Source organism: Talaromyces amestolkiae (assembly GCF_001896365.1).
Source record: "Talaromyces amestolkiae strain CIB chromosome Unknown scaffold23.1, whole genome shotgun sequence".
Taxonomy (NCBI): Eukaryota; Fungi; Ascomycota; class Eurotiomycetes; order Eurotiales; family Trichocomaceae; genus Talaromyces; species Talaromyces amestolkiae.
Genome location: NW_024468059.1, coordinates 387,849 through 404,804, shown reverse-complemented (window position 1 = coordinate 404,804; position 16,956 = coordinate 387,849). Strand labels below are relative to the sequence as shown.

Genomic DNA, 16,956 nt, shown 5'->3' with positions numbered 1-16,956 from the left:
ATGGGAAATCAGCCTCGTAGATGATGGATATTTATCGGTCGTCCCTTCTTCTAATTTGATCTCAAGATCCATATTTATTAAGTATGTGATTGCAAGAGATTGTAATATCAAAAGATGAATGCACCTGAAAGAGCCATCCCAGATGGCCTTGAAACCTACCACCCTCAACAGAGCCAACACACCTCATTGTTCATCCAGCCCGACTCCTCTTCTTATCAGCCCGCCCCCAGCACAGGCGCGGAGAAATACTCCAAATCCCAATATGAGATTGGGCCAGGAGCAAAGCAAGATCTTCACAGAATAGGAGGACTCCGTCGACGATGGTTCTGGTTGCTGATTGCTCTCATCGCGGTTGTTGTTATTGGTGCTTCTGTTGGAGGAGCGGTGGGAGGGACACATGCTAACAAGAGCTCTGATTCTGGGGCTGCGTCGTGCGTGTGGTCCATTCTGTTTGATGCTATCGCAGCTAATGAGATTCAGATCTAAAACGTCAGCCTCTTCCCAACCCTCGTCATCATCGTCTTCTTCCTCAACCGGCACCTCGACTGCCTACACCTCTTCAGGCACATCAACTTCAACCTCATCATCAGCATCTTCCTCTCCAACCGCAATAACCAACTGTCCCTCCGTCAACGGCAAAACCTACACCCCAGACACCCCCTCCGGCCAGTCCGGCTCCTACACATTCACAAAGACGTGCGGCGGCTACGACACAGACGGCACAGACGTCATATCCGCAAACATAGCAACCTTCGATGACTGTATTAGTTTGTGCTCGACCTGGAATTATGTAGCTGAGTCTCTGGTGCCTATTCAGTGTACTAGTGTCGTGTACCTGGGGGATACGTCCTGTTATGCGAAGAATGGGACGAAGGCGGTCAAGTCGACTACTTATCCTGATGCTGCTGTTGCGTTGTTGAATGGCTAGGCGGATACGAGCAGGAGGGAGCGATGTAAGTACAGGAGTTTAGACCCATCAAGTATGTCATTAGTTATATACCGAGACGACGAGCGGTTGTGCCAACCCAAGAATAACAATATAATCCCACTGCAAACGCCATACCGTATTTCCATAAATCAAACTGAAAACGCAAACAGGGGTAATAAGGCCTAATCAGCAAGCCGATAACTAACCAGCGTATCCACCCGATGATTGTTCGTACTGAAACTCCTCAACTGCACCTTCTCCCCATTCGTAATCTCCTTTGCGTCGCTGTCGCCCCATTCCACGGGTACATCTGAGTCGGCATCTGCATACACCAGAACGTTGAATGTACAGTTCCCGTCGAGGACAGGTAAAAAAGTCACCGAAGCGGTGATTTGGCGGAATATAGCCTGAATTTCTTGCTGGATCTGTGTCTCGGTCTTTTCTTGCGTTGGTTCTTCTGCTGCTGCGTCGTTCTCTCTGTCTGCAGCCGAGTTTTCTTTGTCGGCAGTACTTGATTTCTTGCGTCCAGCAGCAGCTTGTTTGAATATTTGAACATCGAACTGCCATCGCTCCACGTGTTCGCCAGTCTCTTTGCTGGTGATAACGACGACTAGTTTAGAGATCTTGCCGCCTATCATCCATTTGTTCAATTGTGACATGATCTTTTTGATGTATGCTCTGACTTGGTCGTCGGACGAAACTGTTTCGGTGGATTAGGACGATTGAAAGGACCGGAGGAGTCTGACAGGACTAACTGAGCATGTTGAGGCCATATTTCTTGACTCTGTAGACGTTATTATAGGTATTTTGGATTTGTGGAGAGGGGGACTCACGGTGAGAAATCTTCTGCTGGGTAGACACCTCGTTGATAACTAGTAAACAACGTCAGTTCACGGTTCTGGTCATGGTTTGTGAATTTTCGGCATACAGAATTGAGTTAATCGAATATTCGAACTATATGATATCCAGTGTCAGTCAATTAATCCCAGCGAAAAGAGTTCTGTGAGCTCACGAATTCAGCCACCAGCTTCGATGATCCTGTTGTTTTGCAAATCAGTCCCCGCATTCGCATATCTTCAGTTCACTCGGAAGTAACCACCTTTCAAGGACAATTTGTGGACTTTTGATTTTTCCTTATCTGCCGACATATTGATAGTTTCTCTAGAATGGCGTATAATTCACGAATTGATGTTGTACAATGACCTGTGGCAGGAATGGTTAATGTTTACTTTCCTCGCAGTCACCCCAGCAGCAATTTGGCTCCCGGCCTCAATCCGCACTAGCGCCCGCATCATTTATTTTTTTCCGAACCAGCAGTGGCATTCCCCCAGAATCAACCCTATGGATTAAGCAGTACGCTCATTTCATTTCTATTAGTCGTGCAATCAATGCACTTATCCCAATGCGAGGATGCCTGCAAGTGCTCCGATGGCTGAGCACATCGAACGCACGGCGCCCGGTGTCCTCAGGACCGCTCCATGAGATCTTTTCCAACAGCGAATTCCGGCGTCCGTTCACAAGCACCATCCTGCGACAAGCACAAGCTTCCAGGAACGTCTCGGATCTCGAGAAACGAATCGCAGACATCCCCATCGAACGTTTCCGAAACTTCTGTATCGTCGCCCACGTCGACCATGGCAAAAGTACACTGTCGGATCGACTTCTTGAACTCACCGGCGTGATCCAACCGGGCTCGAATAAACAAGTCCTCGATAAACTAGACGTCGAAAGAGAACGCGGTATCACCGTAAAAGCTCAAACATGTACAATGCTCTACAATCATAACGGCGAAGACTATCTTTTGCATCTCATCGATACACCCGGCCACGTCGATTTCCGCGCCGAGGTATCTCGAAGCTACGCCAGTTGCGGGGGAGCTTTATTGCTTGTCGATGCCAGTCAGGGCGTACAAGCGCAGACCGTTGCGAATTTCTATCTAGCTTTTGCGCAGGGATTGGAGCTTGTGCCTGTGCTGAATAAAGTGGATTTGCCGTCTGCGGATCCGGAGCGTGCTCTTGAACAGATGAGGTCGTCATTTGAGCTTGATACGGATAATGCGATCAAGGTATCTGCTAAGACGGGGCTGAATGTTGCTCAATTGCTGCCGACTGTGATTGAGCGGATACCAGCGTAAGCTCCCCTCCTATTTTTTACGAACATTTAATTAATCATGATTTGATAGACCCGTCGGCGACCATACGAAACCTCTACGAATGCTACTCGTCGATTCATGGTATTCAACCTATAAAGGGGTTATTCTACTGGTACGAGTATTCGATGGCGAGATTCGTGCAGGAGATCAAGTCGTGTCCTTTGCCACTGGACTGAAATACTACGTCGGCGAGGTCGGAATCATGTATCCCGATCAAACTCCTCAAACAACCCTACGAGCAGGCCAAGTCGGCTACATTTACTTCAATCCCGGTATGAAACGCAGTAAAGAAGCTAAGATCGGAGATACATTCACCAAAGTCGGTTTCGAGAAAAAAGTCGAGCCTCTGCCGGGATTCGAAGAGCCCAAATCCATGGTATTCGTGGCGGCATATCCCAGCGATGCAGATCATTTTGAGCATTTGGAGGACAGCGTCAACCAGTTAGTATTGAATGATCGAAGTATTACAGTGCAAAAGGAGTCATCGGAGGCTCTTGGGGCCGGATTTCGCTTAGGATTCTTGGGAACGCTGCATTGCTCTGTCTTTGAGGATCGACTGAGACATGAGCACGGTGCTAGTATTCTTATTACTCCGCCCACAGTACCTGTCAAAGCCATATACAAAGACGGTAAAGAAGTTACAATCACCAATCCAGCGCATTTCCCGGACGAAGATGAGATCCGTGCTAAAGTGGCCGAACTTCGTGAGCCATATGTGATGGCTACATTGACGTTTCCAGATGAATATCTCGGCAAAGTTATTGAACTCTGTGAGGCGAACCGCGGCATTCAACACACACTCGAATATTTCACATCCTCCCAGGTCATTCTCAGATACGAACTACCATTGGGCCAGCTAGTCGAAGATTTTTTCGGCAAACTCAAGGGTTCTACCAAAGGCTATGCAACCCTTGACTACGAAGAAGCCGAATGGAAAGTCAGCAACATCGTCAAGCTTCAGCTACTTGTCAACAAGAAGCCAGTCGACGCCGTAGCACGCATTGTGCATTACAGCCAAGCTGAGCGCCTGGGTAAACAATGGGTCACAAAATTCAAGGAACATGTCGACCGACAGATGTTTGAAATCATCATCCAAGCCGCTGTGGGACGCAAAATCGTCGCTCGAGAGACCATCAAGCCGTATCGTAAAGATGTGTTGGCTAAGCTACACGCTGCTGATATCGGGAGGAAGAAGAAATTGCTGGAAAAGCAAAAGGAGGGACGAAAGAGACTGAATGCAGTTGGAAATGTGGTAATTGAACATAGCGCTTTTCAAGCGTTTTTGTCTAAATGATTGTCCATTTGCGGCTTACCGCTCGACTTTCTGCCGGCCATTCTTTTCAATCACTTGGGCGGTGTAAGGAACCTCTTTTAGGGCTTCAAGATGAAATACTCTCGTGCAGGGCCGCCCCAGTCCGATGTTGCATACTTGTATAACAATGTATATTTGTACAATATAGAATTCAGAAAGGTGCCACACTCCAATATTTTGCCTATGAAATCCAGAAATACGAATGGTGACTATATACAATACTGGCTTTTCGATCACAACTAAACAACCACCTACATAGACTTCATACTGTCCCTATTCTTATCGCGCATATTGCTCTGGATCAAGCTAAATGGAAACTTATCATTGTTATATGGCTACGTTGTAGGACACCAACAAAATGTCAATACATCCTAGTAGACTTGAACGTTGGTATTGTCTATAAACGAGGAGTCAGGCTAACATTGAAGCAAGACAATCTTACCTAGTTGGAGGATAGGATGTCTCAGAATTACTTGAATGCATTTAGATATGTTCTCATACTCTTGGATCAGGCGGTGAGGTAATAGTCATCAGCAGAGCAAACATACACAGAAAAGAATAAGAGCACACCCTTGCTTCATCAACCATCTACGTTGCTCTCAATGCAGAATTGAACGCCACGTAGACTGTAAATGTATTCTGGCAATACTTAGATATGATATCATAATTTGTCCACCTCTTTGGGCTATGCCGGCAGGAATTTGAGCATCATACTCACCGCAAGGGGTAGCAGGCATGTCCATATGGAGGAGTCGATGGGTTACTCTGCCCACACCGCATCGTGAGAAATGAATTGTAACCGGTGAAACCTCTACCACAGTGTTCGGCTTTTGATGAATCCGAGTATAGTTATGTATGTATACTTAATCACGGCGGGGGKACTTCTGCATCATACCTAGGTATTTCGGGAGATTACGCCCGGGATTCCAGTAGCCACCCATCCGAATGGAGAGGAATAGGGAGGAGTTCATTCAACTCATATTCATATGTGTTGGATTGTGTTAAGATGAAGGAGGTGAAAGGAGGCTAAAGGAGGGAGGGAATGAGGCTTATAATGCTACCATGTTTGTAGAAGAGTTGTACAAATGTACTTATTGGTCCCATCCCCCAATTTTTGGTGTCGGTAAATTACTGACGAAGCATTAGATGTACTTGTGATGGCTGAAGCAACACAAGAATAAGTAGACCTAGGAATTAGAGCAAATGCGTACGTTATTAGCCATAATACCAAGTCTCACTGAAGATCTAGCTACTGCCTTTGAGTCTGTATCTTAGGTTTAATCTTTTATGCCAACTAGATGAGTGCCTAAACCTATAATGCCAAAAACACCTAGATCCAGCACGACGTTCGCCGGTAATTAACACAAGATGACTGTATGTGCTGCTACAGAAGGTCTACATGATGGCTATAAATGGCTCAGATGGTAGATGAATCATGTGGCATGCAGATAAAGTGTGATTTCTCTTTCTTTATATCAGTATCTCCTCCTGTCTTCGTCGAACAAGAATGCGTGCATCTGGATTTGATTCTAAGCGAATACCGGAAGTGACGGGGGCTGCTGAACAAGTTTCTGAGAACTTGATGTCATATTTCAACAACATATGACATAAAACGATCTTAGTAATATTGGCGACATAGAATCTCCCAGGGCATTCGTACCGTCCAAGGCCAAACCCTATGTGCTCGGGAGAGGTCGAGACCAGATAGGCTGAACTGTTGCCAGCCTCGCGCGACCTCAAAAACCTGTAGGGATCGAATGTATCGGGATTTGTATAGATCTTGGGATCCCGCATGGCAACATTAGCGACATATGTTGTCGAGCCCTTAGGAATAATGGTCCCATCTGCCAGGTCGATTTGCTCAGAAGCATATCGAGGCATGGCAACTGTACGTGGTGTATGCTGTGGTTAACGATCTCATACTTCAAAACACGCAGGATTATACATACGAATGGAAGCGGGCTTTAGCCTCTGAGTTTCTTTGAGCGCGCTGTCTAACAACTTGAGATCGTTCAAAGCAATTTTTTTCCAGCCGGTCCCATGCAGTGCAGACACGATCTCTTGGCGAAGCTCCTCAATCAATGTATTCCAATCCTTTCTTGCGGATAGATCAAGTAGGACTTGAGATAAGAGGTCACTTGATGTTTGAAATGCGCCTGCAGCGAGCATCATTTGGGCTAAGACGGGATCATGAGGTTCGCCTGCTCTTTGGGAGGCTTCCTTGAGCCAAGTAATGACATCTGGATACTCCTTTTCGTCGCCATATTCCTCAGCTTCGAGCCTACTGTCTACTACTGGTTCGAGGATGGCACGGGCTTCCCGAATATACTGGCGCAGTTGACGACATGATGGGATGAAGCGGGCTGCTAGGGATCGAAGTGGTTTCGGCCATAGCTTGAGCTCATTTGATGCAGTGAACACTTCGACATTGTATGACGTTAGGATTCTCGACCAGTCTGGATTGCGGCCGACTTTTTCGCCGACGAAGATCAATGATGTCAGACGACTAAGCGTTTGCAGGGCGGTTTCTCGTGGTGAGATCTCATGCCAATCTAAACTCAATGTTAGAGAAAGATGAAAAACCAAAAGCCGTGTAGTATGGGCTCGAGTCTGGTAAGTTACGGGTAGGACAATACCTGTGTTTTCTGTCCATTGATCTTGTAAAAGCATTGAAGCTTCGGAACTAAGCAACTGTGGCATTTTTGCTATATTTCAAGTCAACACCCAGATGCATTGTATTAAAAACATAACTTACCGAGCCTCCGGGTCAACTTGGTCCGAACGACATCCGATATAACATGGTTGATTTCAAGTTGTGCAAAGACCTCAAATCCAGCAATGTGCGAGTTTAGTTCCTCTCCAGCGACTGGCTCAAGACGTAACGCGGGATGATTACAGATTTCGTTCAGATATGTCGGTGACAGTATGACATTGATTCCATCTGGGCCCGCAATCCGAAAAGCATTAGCCTATATTCAAAATATCAACATTTGTACAGTTCATGACCGAAGTGACAAGGTATGATTGGAATAATCTACCTTGCGAAGTCCAGCTTGAACGAGATTAGGCAAGTCCTGGGCATACTTTTGTCGTGACCGATAGCCACGACTCCAAATTGACCCTTTTTCGGCATTAATCATAGGGAGCTTTGACGATGAAGGACGAAAACGATGCAGTAGCGCAGTCACAATTAGAACCAGGAAGCATGCTGCCCCATTGACATGCCACAGGCTAATGGTGGCTGAATCTGTAACCAGTGCCATATTTTCGGTAGTACTACTTCGCTCGTAGATTATGACAATACCTGGCTGCAGAACAGGCGGTTTTCGCAACTCGGGGTGCGCGAAATACGAATTGTTATGTAACATCCAAAGAGCGGTACTTATGCTTCGCCGACTGACATTGCATCATATTTAGTAAACGCCCCAGTATGCCAAATTTTCAAGATATGAAATAGATTTTCCACCCACATCACTTCTATTTTGGGCTAAAAAATGGATTTTCATGCAAACATTCTTGATCTGGCAGCAGTCCTAGGCCTCCTTACTTCTATTTGTTCGGGCAGACGTCGCTGGATACGATCGTGACTCCCTCATAGCGATAAATTTGCCATACGTCCGAAGTTGTAACATGATGTACATGTTTACCACATAAGATACAGCTTCAAGACTGTCGGGAATATGCTTATTTGACTCTTATATGTATGTGGGCTCTTTTCAGCAGCCTGTCCCTTAGGACCACAACCTCCCAGAAGAGAAATTGCATCAAAGATTTTGTAAAGATCACAGAATAGGGGTGTAATGGTACAGTAGCTCAGGTACCCATAAAGTGGATACTACCTTAGCACTGTGGGTGTCTTCCATATCAGAGATAGGGCAAGGATCATAAGTTGTGCAACACAACATACAACATTGTACATGACCCTGGCCCAATGGGTTGTATCGATTAATTGATTCCGGCTCATATCACTTGCTTAATGAGTGAGGAATGCACGACATGAGGTAGCTAGCGTACGTAAGGAGTCTGTGGTATGGTTTGAAGATGAAGTTATAATCGACTATCTCCGGTAACGTCTCTCATGACGAGTAAGTTTCTACAAGAGCTATTATAGGTACCTGACCAGGCTATTTGCACCAACTTTTCAGATTATATATCTAAATTACATTTGATAAGTCATAACCTACCTTAAGAAAATAATTTATTTCACTCAGCAAGTAGCAGCGCCAAGTTCCATGAGGCAGATAGATATGACGCTCTTAGGTCACTCCGTTCGATTATGGAAAGTGAAATATAAATTTAGCGTAACTAAAGCTGATCTAGTTAAGTTTCTACATTCATAACCGTTGCAGCAAATTTTGGTCCTGTCGCCTATCCCTGCCAATGAGGATATTGCCTAGCAAAAACCGTGAAGGCTTTTCATGTTTTAATTAACAGCCTGAAGGAGGCTAGACAAGTCGAATTCCTCTTTGCGTCGTCTCACCACAACTTGAAACGCAGCGTCTGGAATCTGCGCTTCTGCGCGCCACAGTGTTCTCGGGCTTTGTCCATCCGGGAATTTAATATCATAATTAAGTAAAATATGGCATAAAATCAACTTCATCGCTGTGGCGGCAAAGAATCGCCCGGGACACGCATGCTTTCCAACCCCAAAACCCGTATGACTGGCACTCACTGTCACGAGTTGGGACTTCTGTTCATGACCAGAAAGTTTCCGCAGTTTATAGAACCTGTAGCCGTCAAATTGATCCGCATTAGAATAATCGGATGCTTCAGGATCCCACATGTTGCGATTCGAGAGCCGAATTGGCGTTCCTTTTGGGATTTCTAGGCCATCAGATAATTTAACGTTCTCCAAGAGCACACGGGCACAGGCCGCTGGGGGAGATAATTTGGCATCAGCTATCGCAATATGATAAAATCATTGATGGAGAAGGAGGTGGGGGGAGTTTAGACGCACTCGTTTGCAGCGGCTTAATACGCTGGGTCTCTTTGATCACACTATCCATCAATCTAAGTTCGTATATGGCGGTCTTTTTCAGACCATGTTGCTTGAAGACCCGAGCTGCCTCCTCACGAAGATCATCAATAAGGTCTGGGTGCGCACAGATCTCAAAAAGTGTCTTTGTAAGAAGGTCCGAGGTTGAATGGATCGCCGCAAGGAAGGCTCTCAGTATGAAGATGGTAGGGTCGTATGGAGCACCACGAGCTCCATCATCAAACCACTGCAGCAGGTCATTATGGGTTTCTCCGCGTGCGTCCTGGGCCCGTCTTTTTGAGATGAAACGGGATAGCACCCTGCTTGCCTCTGCCATGTTGGAGCGCACTCGCTTGCCGGTTGGCGAGAACTTGGCGACTATAGGCCGGAATATCGGCGTGCACGAGTCAAGCAGATCAATACCAGCAAAGAAACTGTTAAGGTACTTCTCTATAGTCTGCAACCAGTGCTGGTCGCGACATAGCTCAGGCCCTAAAAACAGCCTGGATGTCTCCTGTGCTACCAAGTCTACTATGCTCGGGTATAAACTAATTGCATGCCAATCTGAGTTGTCGGACGAACAAAGCTTTAGTAAAGAAACAGTTCTTTAATGGTTGAACTTACCTGTGATGTCTGTCCACTGCGTTTTGAGGTAGTGGATAATCTCGTCGGAAAGCGGAACAAGAAAGTTCCCTTGATAACTCGCAAAGAAAGCAATGAGCATTGAACTCCAAACATGGGGGATGAAAGTCTCCCACTCACCGATCTCACGGACCGCCCTGCTCTGAAAAGTAGCTGAAAATATCTTGTTCGCCTCTGGGTCTTGCTTAATCACCCCGAACCCGGGTACATTTGCATGCAACATCTAGGAACCATCGATTAGCAGGCAGCTTTCTCTTCAATCTGTGAAACAATTGGCTATTCAGTGTAGTTTATATACCTGGTCTATACGTTCAGCCATGTCAAACCTGTCGTCGTGAATTTCTTGCCAATACTTAGGGCCGAGGATCATTTCGACTTCGCGGGTTGTCACTACATAAAACGCATTTTGAGACGTTTGGGGCCTTAGCTCGGTGTGAATTGTTTGAGGTAATAGTCTGTACCTTTTTGAAGGCACTTTTTAGGATATTTCCCCCATCATTCAGGAACCTTTTTTTTGCATTGCCGTAGAACCATTCGAACGGTTTTCGATCGTTGAACAGCTCCCCATTATATCGCTGCTTCGGCGATAAACTGACCCAAATTGCCCACGAGAGCCCAAGAGCGACTAACAGGCCAAGTCCGTTGTCACGGAAAATTTCGAGTTGGTTCATTTTCTTTTCTGACCAGGGTTGTAGCGAGTGATGCCGGGCTATGCCTGGAAAGAATCTTTTAACTTATAATCCATGAAACTCTTCAAAGACCTGAAACACGTTCGGAGATTGAGCACTCCAGCTCGTAGGACGATGTAGGGTCAGTCGGAATGTGGGATACATCTGTGAATACTTGAATACGTGCGTAGCCTTTCTTTTTCCGGCGAGTGGCCCCGGAATGTACGACATAGTTCATCTGGCGTATGTTAGGGGTCTGTGATTTGCAATGCATAAAACACTGAGAACTCTCAGGCGAGATGAATTCATGATCGACGGACTCAAGAGGACGCATCACCTTGTGGTCGAGTCTGCAAAGTGCAAGGGTGTCTAGGCAAGCTCTTTTAATCAGCTTTGCTGCGATGTAACACGACATGTTTTTTCATCTTCAATAAATTCAATATTGGCTGATACGATTCATGTGCCTTCAGAAACGGAAATTAGCTGTCAATTGTCCATGACGGGATTCTCAGACAGCAAACTACATCACAGTTACTGCTTTCTCTAATAGCTCTGGCAAACCATGCTTTGTGATATTAATAAGATGAATAGAAAAGTTATTCTCTTTAGTATTAGCCGGACTTGTATATTGTTTGAGGCTAATAATTGTCAAAGACAGACATGTGAGCGTTATCACCGAGTTCCTATCCGGAAGATTGCTGGTTTGTTCAAATCACTCTCTTTACACCTATAAAAGATAATTGGTTTTATGCTTTGATTAAGCCCAGATATTCACCAACGTCTTTTCCGTCCTTGCCCCAGAAGTGAATACTATCAACATCAGTATGCTGAAGAGAACTGCGAAACCCGAACATGGCTTGCGATCGCGCTGTCAACTGGGTGGTTATCTCCATTGGGACCCAGAGGGGAAACGCTTGTAGAGGCCGTAACTCTCTGCGAATAACCGCAAATGCCAACGCTCGACGCTGATCTGTTAGCGTGGAGTTGTGCCCAGCTCCATGAATCACTTTCCCACTCATCAGGTAGCAGTCGCCGGGTTCCATTATAGCCGGCACGGTTTGTATGTTTTCGTAACCTTCGCAATCTTTCTCATTGATCATAGTAAATTTGGGCCAGCGATTGCTTCCTGGAACAAGCCGTGTTGCTCCGTTTTCCTCGCTGAACGGAGTGAGGGCACAAAAGAAGTTGACCACGCAATCTGGGGCGTCGGGGCCCATTGAGTTCCACCACGAAAAGAGTTCCTGATCACGATGCAAACGCTGGGCCGGAGCGCCAGGCTGGACCTCTATCACCATGGTATCGTTGAAGTGATACCCGATCCCTTCACCATCCTTGCTGAAAATTCTTTCACACATCTGATGCATGAGGTCGTTCTCCAACAATTCATGACGGAAGGTAGGGCTTGTGGTAACGCATTCGCTGAAGCGCTTGACCCGGTCGTTACTATTGCCATTGCCTGTAGCTTCGACTTGAATCTTGTCCATTGAAGGCTGTATTTCCTGATTGAATCGTTTCACCTGATCTTTCGGGATAAATCCCTCGATGACTACACAGCCATCCTCCTCGAATGCCTTGAAAATAGCATCAGCGCCGGCAGAAGCAGGGAATCTCTGCATTTTGGGACAGGTTATAGGAGCCATGGTGTGTATAATAGTATCCTAGGTGGTAAGACGTTTGATGTAGAGGATGCCGGAATGCAGAGGCTAACACGAATATTGGGGTCTTCAAGAAATATGTAAAGCTAATTGTAATAGCGATTAGTATAGGGGAACGCTTCTGTAAAATCAAGAAAGCATTTTAGCCGAGATGTCGAGCTGTAGGACGGAGTATGCACTGTGCAGTTTTCTTATCCTATATGTAAGGGGAGAATACTCCGCACGTCCAAAAACATGTTGTCGAGGTAGCAATCATCTCAAAATTAACGGTATGTCTTTGAGGTTACACAAGCGAAATTTTCTTGCTCGAACAGACGAAGAGCTCCAACGCAAGGGACGATTATGATACCACCGATGTAAGGAAGTTGTGTACTCATTTCTGCGCCCCGGTGAACAACAAACACGTCTCGCCGACTGCGGCTTATATTGCATGACCCGAATTTGGAAAGGTCTCACCATTCAGAGGTTAGGGCTGAGCGGCTGCAAGGCTCGTATTACGTCAGTGATGGTTTCAAGTGCAAAATATAATATATATTGGGCAATATAATCAAGCATAAGAGAGCCAGAGTAACTGATTGCTCTTTCTGGAAGTTGCCAATTCCCATGGTAGCTTGCGTTCTGACAAGGTTTGATCGACATGTCTCCATCACGCGTGCTGATCTTATCTCTATAAAATATTCTGAATAATGATGAAATGTAGCCATCATCAGAAGAATTATTTGTTCTAGTCAAGTATGCTCTCTTAACGGAGCTATGAGCATTGCACCACTTGGGGGATGCAACCCTGTTCCATGCGCAAGGGAGGGTTCCCAGAACACGCTCCAGTATATTTATTTTAGCGGACTACAGTATACAAATTAACCGTAACGTTATCAAGTACGTACAGTTACATGCTAGACTGAAATTACTAGACATCATATTGAGATTGTAATAGCTTAGCTAGGATATTACCCATGGTTTCTCTTTATCGTAACTGCGTCAGCTGTTGAACTACAAGCCTCCCATTAGAATTTTGGATACAGCAAGTGAGTTCATGTTCATTATAGAAGATTGATGTTTAGAGCTAAGTAATAGGCAAGAGCTCCTATATCTATATCCACCTGGAAAGTTTCAACCAAAGTTGTACAAAGGGTACATGCTTAAGGTAAGACAAAGGGGAATATTCCAAAAATTGATCTTATTTCTAGCATCAGAAATATATATGGATAAGGCGTTCCGAAGCGTTGATTTGAGCGTTATAGAATATGCAGTATATGTATGTTCGTGCGCATAGACGGCATTGCCGAGTTGAAATACTAGCAAGTTTTTAAAAAAAGAGGAGGGGGGAAACACAAGAAATCACAAGAATAGTAGTCGAAAATACAAGAATGGTAAGGAGGAACGTTTTGTTCGCATCGTCCGAATGAGTTCGCGGCTAAAATATTGATATGATCGTGGCTCTCTAATGTCAAGCATTTTAGCGAATATGTGTGGGTCAATGAATGCTTGGGGATTGGTGCTTAGAATATGTCAAAATCATACGTAAGAACAGGTGCAAATGTAGCGAATTAGGGCTTTGTTAATGGAGACCTCTGAACCAGGTGACTAGAGCTTGTACGAATCACGAATTGACGGTACAACAGAGTCTTGTACGGGGGCTGGCGCAGCAGGATTTTGTACGGAGAGCTAACGATCAAGGCGTTCACGTACGTTGAATTTGGCAATATTAATTCTAGCGCTTGCGAAGAAAGGATTGATGGCCTAATGTGGGGATGGCTGCGTGGGCACGTTCACATCACGAACTAAAGGCGTAACGAGGCCTTGCATGGGGAAGGTTCACGTGCTTTGCAATTGTATATAGCTGGCGCTGAATTCTACATGAACAGTGAATGGGGCTTGATACGGAGGTCGCTGATGTTATAATATCACGAATCGGGGCTACTGGTGCGCTAGAGGCATGCTCGTAAATTGGCTAGGGGTTAGTTATAGTTTCGATTCGTATACTTTCGCAGTCAATCCGTACATGAACGTAGTTCGTGTATGTGGATATAGCGCAGACGTAAGAATTTAAGTTTCGAGGCGTTACATGTACAATCGAGATAAAATAATTACCGCTCTGTACCTAGATACCTGTGTACTTATTAAGTTCATCAAGCGGTTCCTTATTCTGATCTTTGCGTATTGAAATCGAAATGAGAATAAAGGGAGGTGAGATATTGACTGAGCTGTATATTCCTGCTGCTGTAGTACTTTGGTCTTTTTTTTCTAAGATCCATTATTACTTAGGTAGCTTAGGTACGATTCAACACGTATTGAAAATCCAGAGTTGTCTAATTCTCAAAGTGTTTTTTCAACGCTCGCTATAAAATAAGCCATGAATGCCAATTTTTTTAAAAAAAAAAAAATTTCATTCCGACGTGTCATTGAAATCTATGATAACGACGTCGCCAAAATAAGCTTAGATTCTTGCAATGTGAATGAATGTCGAATAAGGTTTGCTGTGTACAGGAAGAATCCAGGTTAACAGCGGGCTACGAATCAATGCGCACATAAGGTTATACTCTGGCGCGAGTTAAGGGTAGCGACGACGTGTGAAGGGATCAACTGAATGTGCATACAACAGAATACGAAGAAGCGAATTAAGCATGACTATCGGGGTAAGTGGTGGTGTACACATTTGTGAGGTCATCGGCCCAATTTGACATATTGCAAGTCTGGCATGACTCGACGTACGAAGTCAGGATACTGGTGAAGCGCAAAGAAGTAAATTTGAAGTAAGAAGAGAGGCGACTTTGGCGTTCGAATCCAGGCGTGATGAACGTGCGATTTTGACGTATGCATGTGTGATTTTTGACGCCCAAAAACTGTGTAATATTTTGACCTACAATATCATACAAATCCAGAGGGGTTGTATGTAGTCGTAGCGTTCGTAAAATTTGAGAAAACTCAGCAAAGCGTTCACAAATGAGGGATTAAATGCGCACAATGGTACACCTGATAAACATTGACAGAATATTTGAAAAGAAGATGGAAAGAATTGTATCCAAAGCACACAAACTCAAATAGTAAACTGAGCTTTGTGGACGAGCTGACCAGCATTGCTTTAACACAGTCCAATAACTGAAACGTGGATTAATTCAAGATTAGCTGGAGAAGTCTACAAAAATAAAGCTACGGGTTATTTGAAAATACGCCTGACTTCCAATCGACTGATGGCTGAGTTACAGAGCTGAAATATGTGTAAATTTTCCATAATAACATCCATAAATGAAGTTCAAACCTTGATCGTACAAGAACCACGTGAGTCAGGAATGGCAAAGACGGCGTCTATAAAGAATCGATGCTGTTCCCAGCATCTGAGATTTACGGTAAAGCGTCGCAGGATATGCTGCATATGTAATGAGGTAAATGTACGTCAGCACGCATAAAACGGATCGTTGGGTTTAAACAATTCTCAATTTATAATTTTAATCCTACAGTTCCAGATAGCGCCGGTCGCTTTGGCGGAATAAATGGTCAAGAATTTGTAGTTATGTACATGGTAGAAGGTAGTTTTGAAGTGGATGATATACGACAGTAGCATACGACAGTAGCATTGGGCAGTGAGCTTCCATTCTTTTTCTCTTCTCAAGCACCGTTAATCTCGATCCTGTTCCATATCGAGACCTAGAGCAGATGTTTTTGGATACAAGGACTCGAGGTCAGACTATGGTCTAGCCCAGAAAGACAGATGATAAGTGGAGTCCGATGCACTTACGCCGTCTACCATATCAAAATTTTGGCAGTATTGATAATCAAAGTGGATCTAGCCCTATACCAACTCTTCCTTGATTATGGCTCTGAATCCATGGAACGGGGTCGGCAGTCAGGTGAATTTGGAGTTTTAATGGCCTGAAATGTCGTCCGTCAAAGCAAGGGGTGCGTCTCTAGATTCTAGCCATTATGTGAGAATACCGTGGGAGGATTTTATTCATTGGTCATGGAAATTCCTGAGACCACGACTCTGGCTATTGGCTATGTATGTCCCAATGCACTCATTAGTAGTTCTAAACTAGCATTTTTAATAACCCTTGCCTGATTGATCTCTGGCATAGGTGTTATGTTGCTGATTGTAAGGAATATCTCATGCTTGATATTTCTGCATGCTTGCATTTTGACAAAGATTCCTTATATGTATGCGTTTACAGAGAACCTTGGAACGGAAACCCTCCTCTTTCGCCTTTGATAACTATTGGGAATAATAAATATATACGCTTTCCTGTGGTGTATCCACCATGCATGTAGCCCTTGCATTCTAACTCCTTCTCCTGCTTGATAATCCTGCGGACAGTAAAAAAATCCTGGCAACCACGTTCACTGGTAATGTTGAAGTTGAAATGAGTTGAGTTTCCCTAGATCGCTGGGCCGCCTTAGTTTCCTTAGTGTTTCGGTCCGTCCCGCGGCACGGCCATACAACGTCTCAACCTTGTTCTCTAAGCGTAAGCTTTATTCTGACCCACATACAAAAACTAAAAATGTACGATCAATTGAGAGGGATTGGACTCCGAAGACCGATAAACAAAGATTTCTGTAATGAGAATATCAATCATACTATCCAGTCGACAATTCTGAAAGAAAATGGGTCGAATATGCACGCAGAAAGACA

General features: G+C 44.8%; 6 protein-coding genes across 6 annotated transcripts; 2 read left to right on the top strand and 4 right to left on the bottom strand.

Annotated features, from left to right (window-relative positions):
* Positions 1-114: 114 nt before the first annotated feature.
* On the top strand, positions 115-928 carry BHQ10_009293 (uncharacterized protein; the record flags this gene model as incomplete). The annotated part of the gene is made up of 2 exons (XM_040882193.1): positions 115-431; positions 481-928. 2 exons carry the CDS (start codon positions 115-117, stop codon positions 926-928), a joined length of 765 nt encoding a protein of 254 aa, XP_040737795.1.
* A 182-nt stretch (positions 929-1,110) lies between these two features.
* Positions 1,111-2,000, bottom strand: BHQ10_009292 (uncharacterized protein; the record flags this gene model as incomplete). Its single annotated transcript, XM_040882192.1, has 5 exons — positions 1,111-1,628; positions 1,684-1,712; positions 1,762-1,800; positions 1,857-1,882; positions 1,941-2,000. The coding sequence occupies 5 exons, from the start codon at positions 1,998-2,000 to the stop codon at positions 1,111-1,113; spliced, it is 672 nt and encodes a 223-aa protein (XP_040737794.1).
* A 330-nt stretch (positions 2,001-2,330) lies between these two features.
* BHQ10_009291 (uncharacterized protein) lies at positions 2,331-4,374 on the top strand (the record flags this gene model as incomplete). Its single annotated transcript, XM_040882191.1, has 2 exons — positions 2,331-3,058; positions 3,111-4,374. 2 exons carry the CDS (start codon positions 2,331-2,333, stop codon positions 4,372-4,374), a joined length of 1,992 nt encoding a protein of 663 aa, XP_040737793.1.
* Positions 4,375-5,862: 1,488 nt separating this feature from the next.
* BHQ10_009290 (uncharacterized protein) lies at positions 5,863-7,532 on the bottom strand (the record flags this gene model as incomplete). Its single annotated transcript, XM_040882190.1, has 4 exons — positions 5,863-6,278; positions 6,342-6,944; positions 7,148-7,361; positions 7,431-7,532. The coding sequence occupies 4 exons, from the start codon at positions 7,530-7,532 to the stop codon at positions 5,863-5,865; spliced, it is 1,335 nt and encodes a 444-aa protein (XP_040737792.1).
* A 1,283-nt stretch (positions 7,533-8,815) lies between these two features.
* Positions 8,816-10,915, bottom strand: BHQ10_009289 (uncharacterized protein; the record flags this gene model as incomplete). The annotated part of the gene is made up of 6 exons (XM_040882188.1): positions 8,816-9,291; positions 9,350-9,931; positions 9,992-10,232; positions 10,308-10,399; positions 10,485-10,688; positions 10,771-10,915. 6 exons carry the CDS (start codon positions 10,913-10,915, stop codon positions 8,816-8,818), a joined length of 1,740 nt encoding a protein of 579 aa, XP_040737791.1.
* Positions 10,916-11,423: 508 nt separating this feature from the next.
* Positions 11,424-12,317, bottom strand: BHQ10_009288 (uncharacterized protein; the record flags this gene model as incomplete). The annotated part of the gene is made up of 1 exon (XM_040882187.1): positions 11,424-12,317. One exon carries the CDS (start codon positions 12,315-12,317, stop codon positions 11,424-11,426), a length of 894 nt encoding a protein of 297 aa, XP_040737790.1.
* Positions 12,318-16,956: the final 4,639 nt, after the last annotated feature.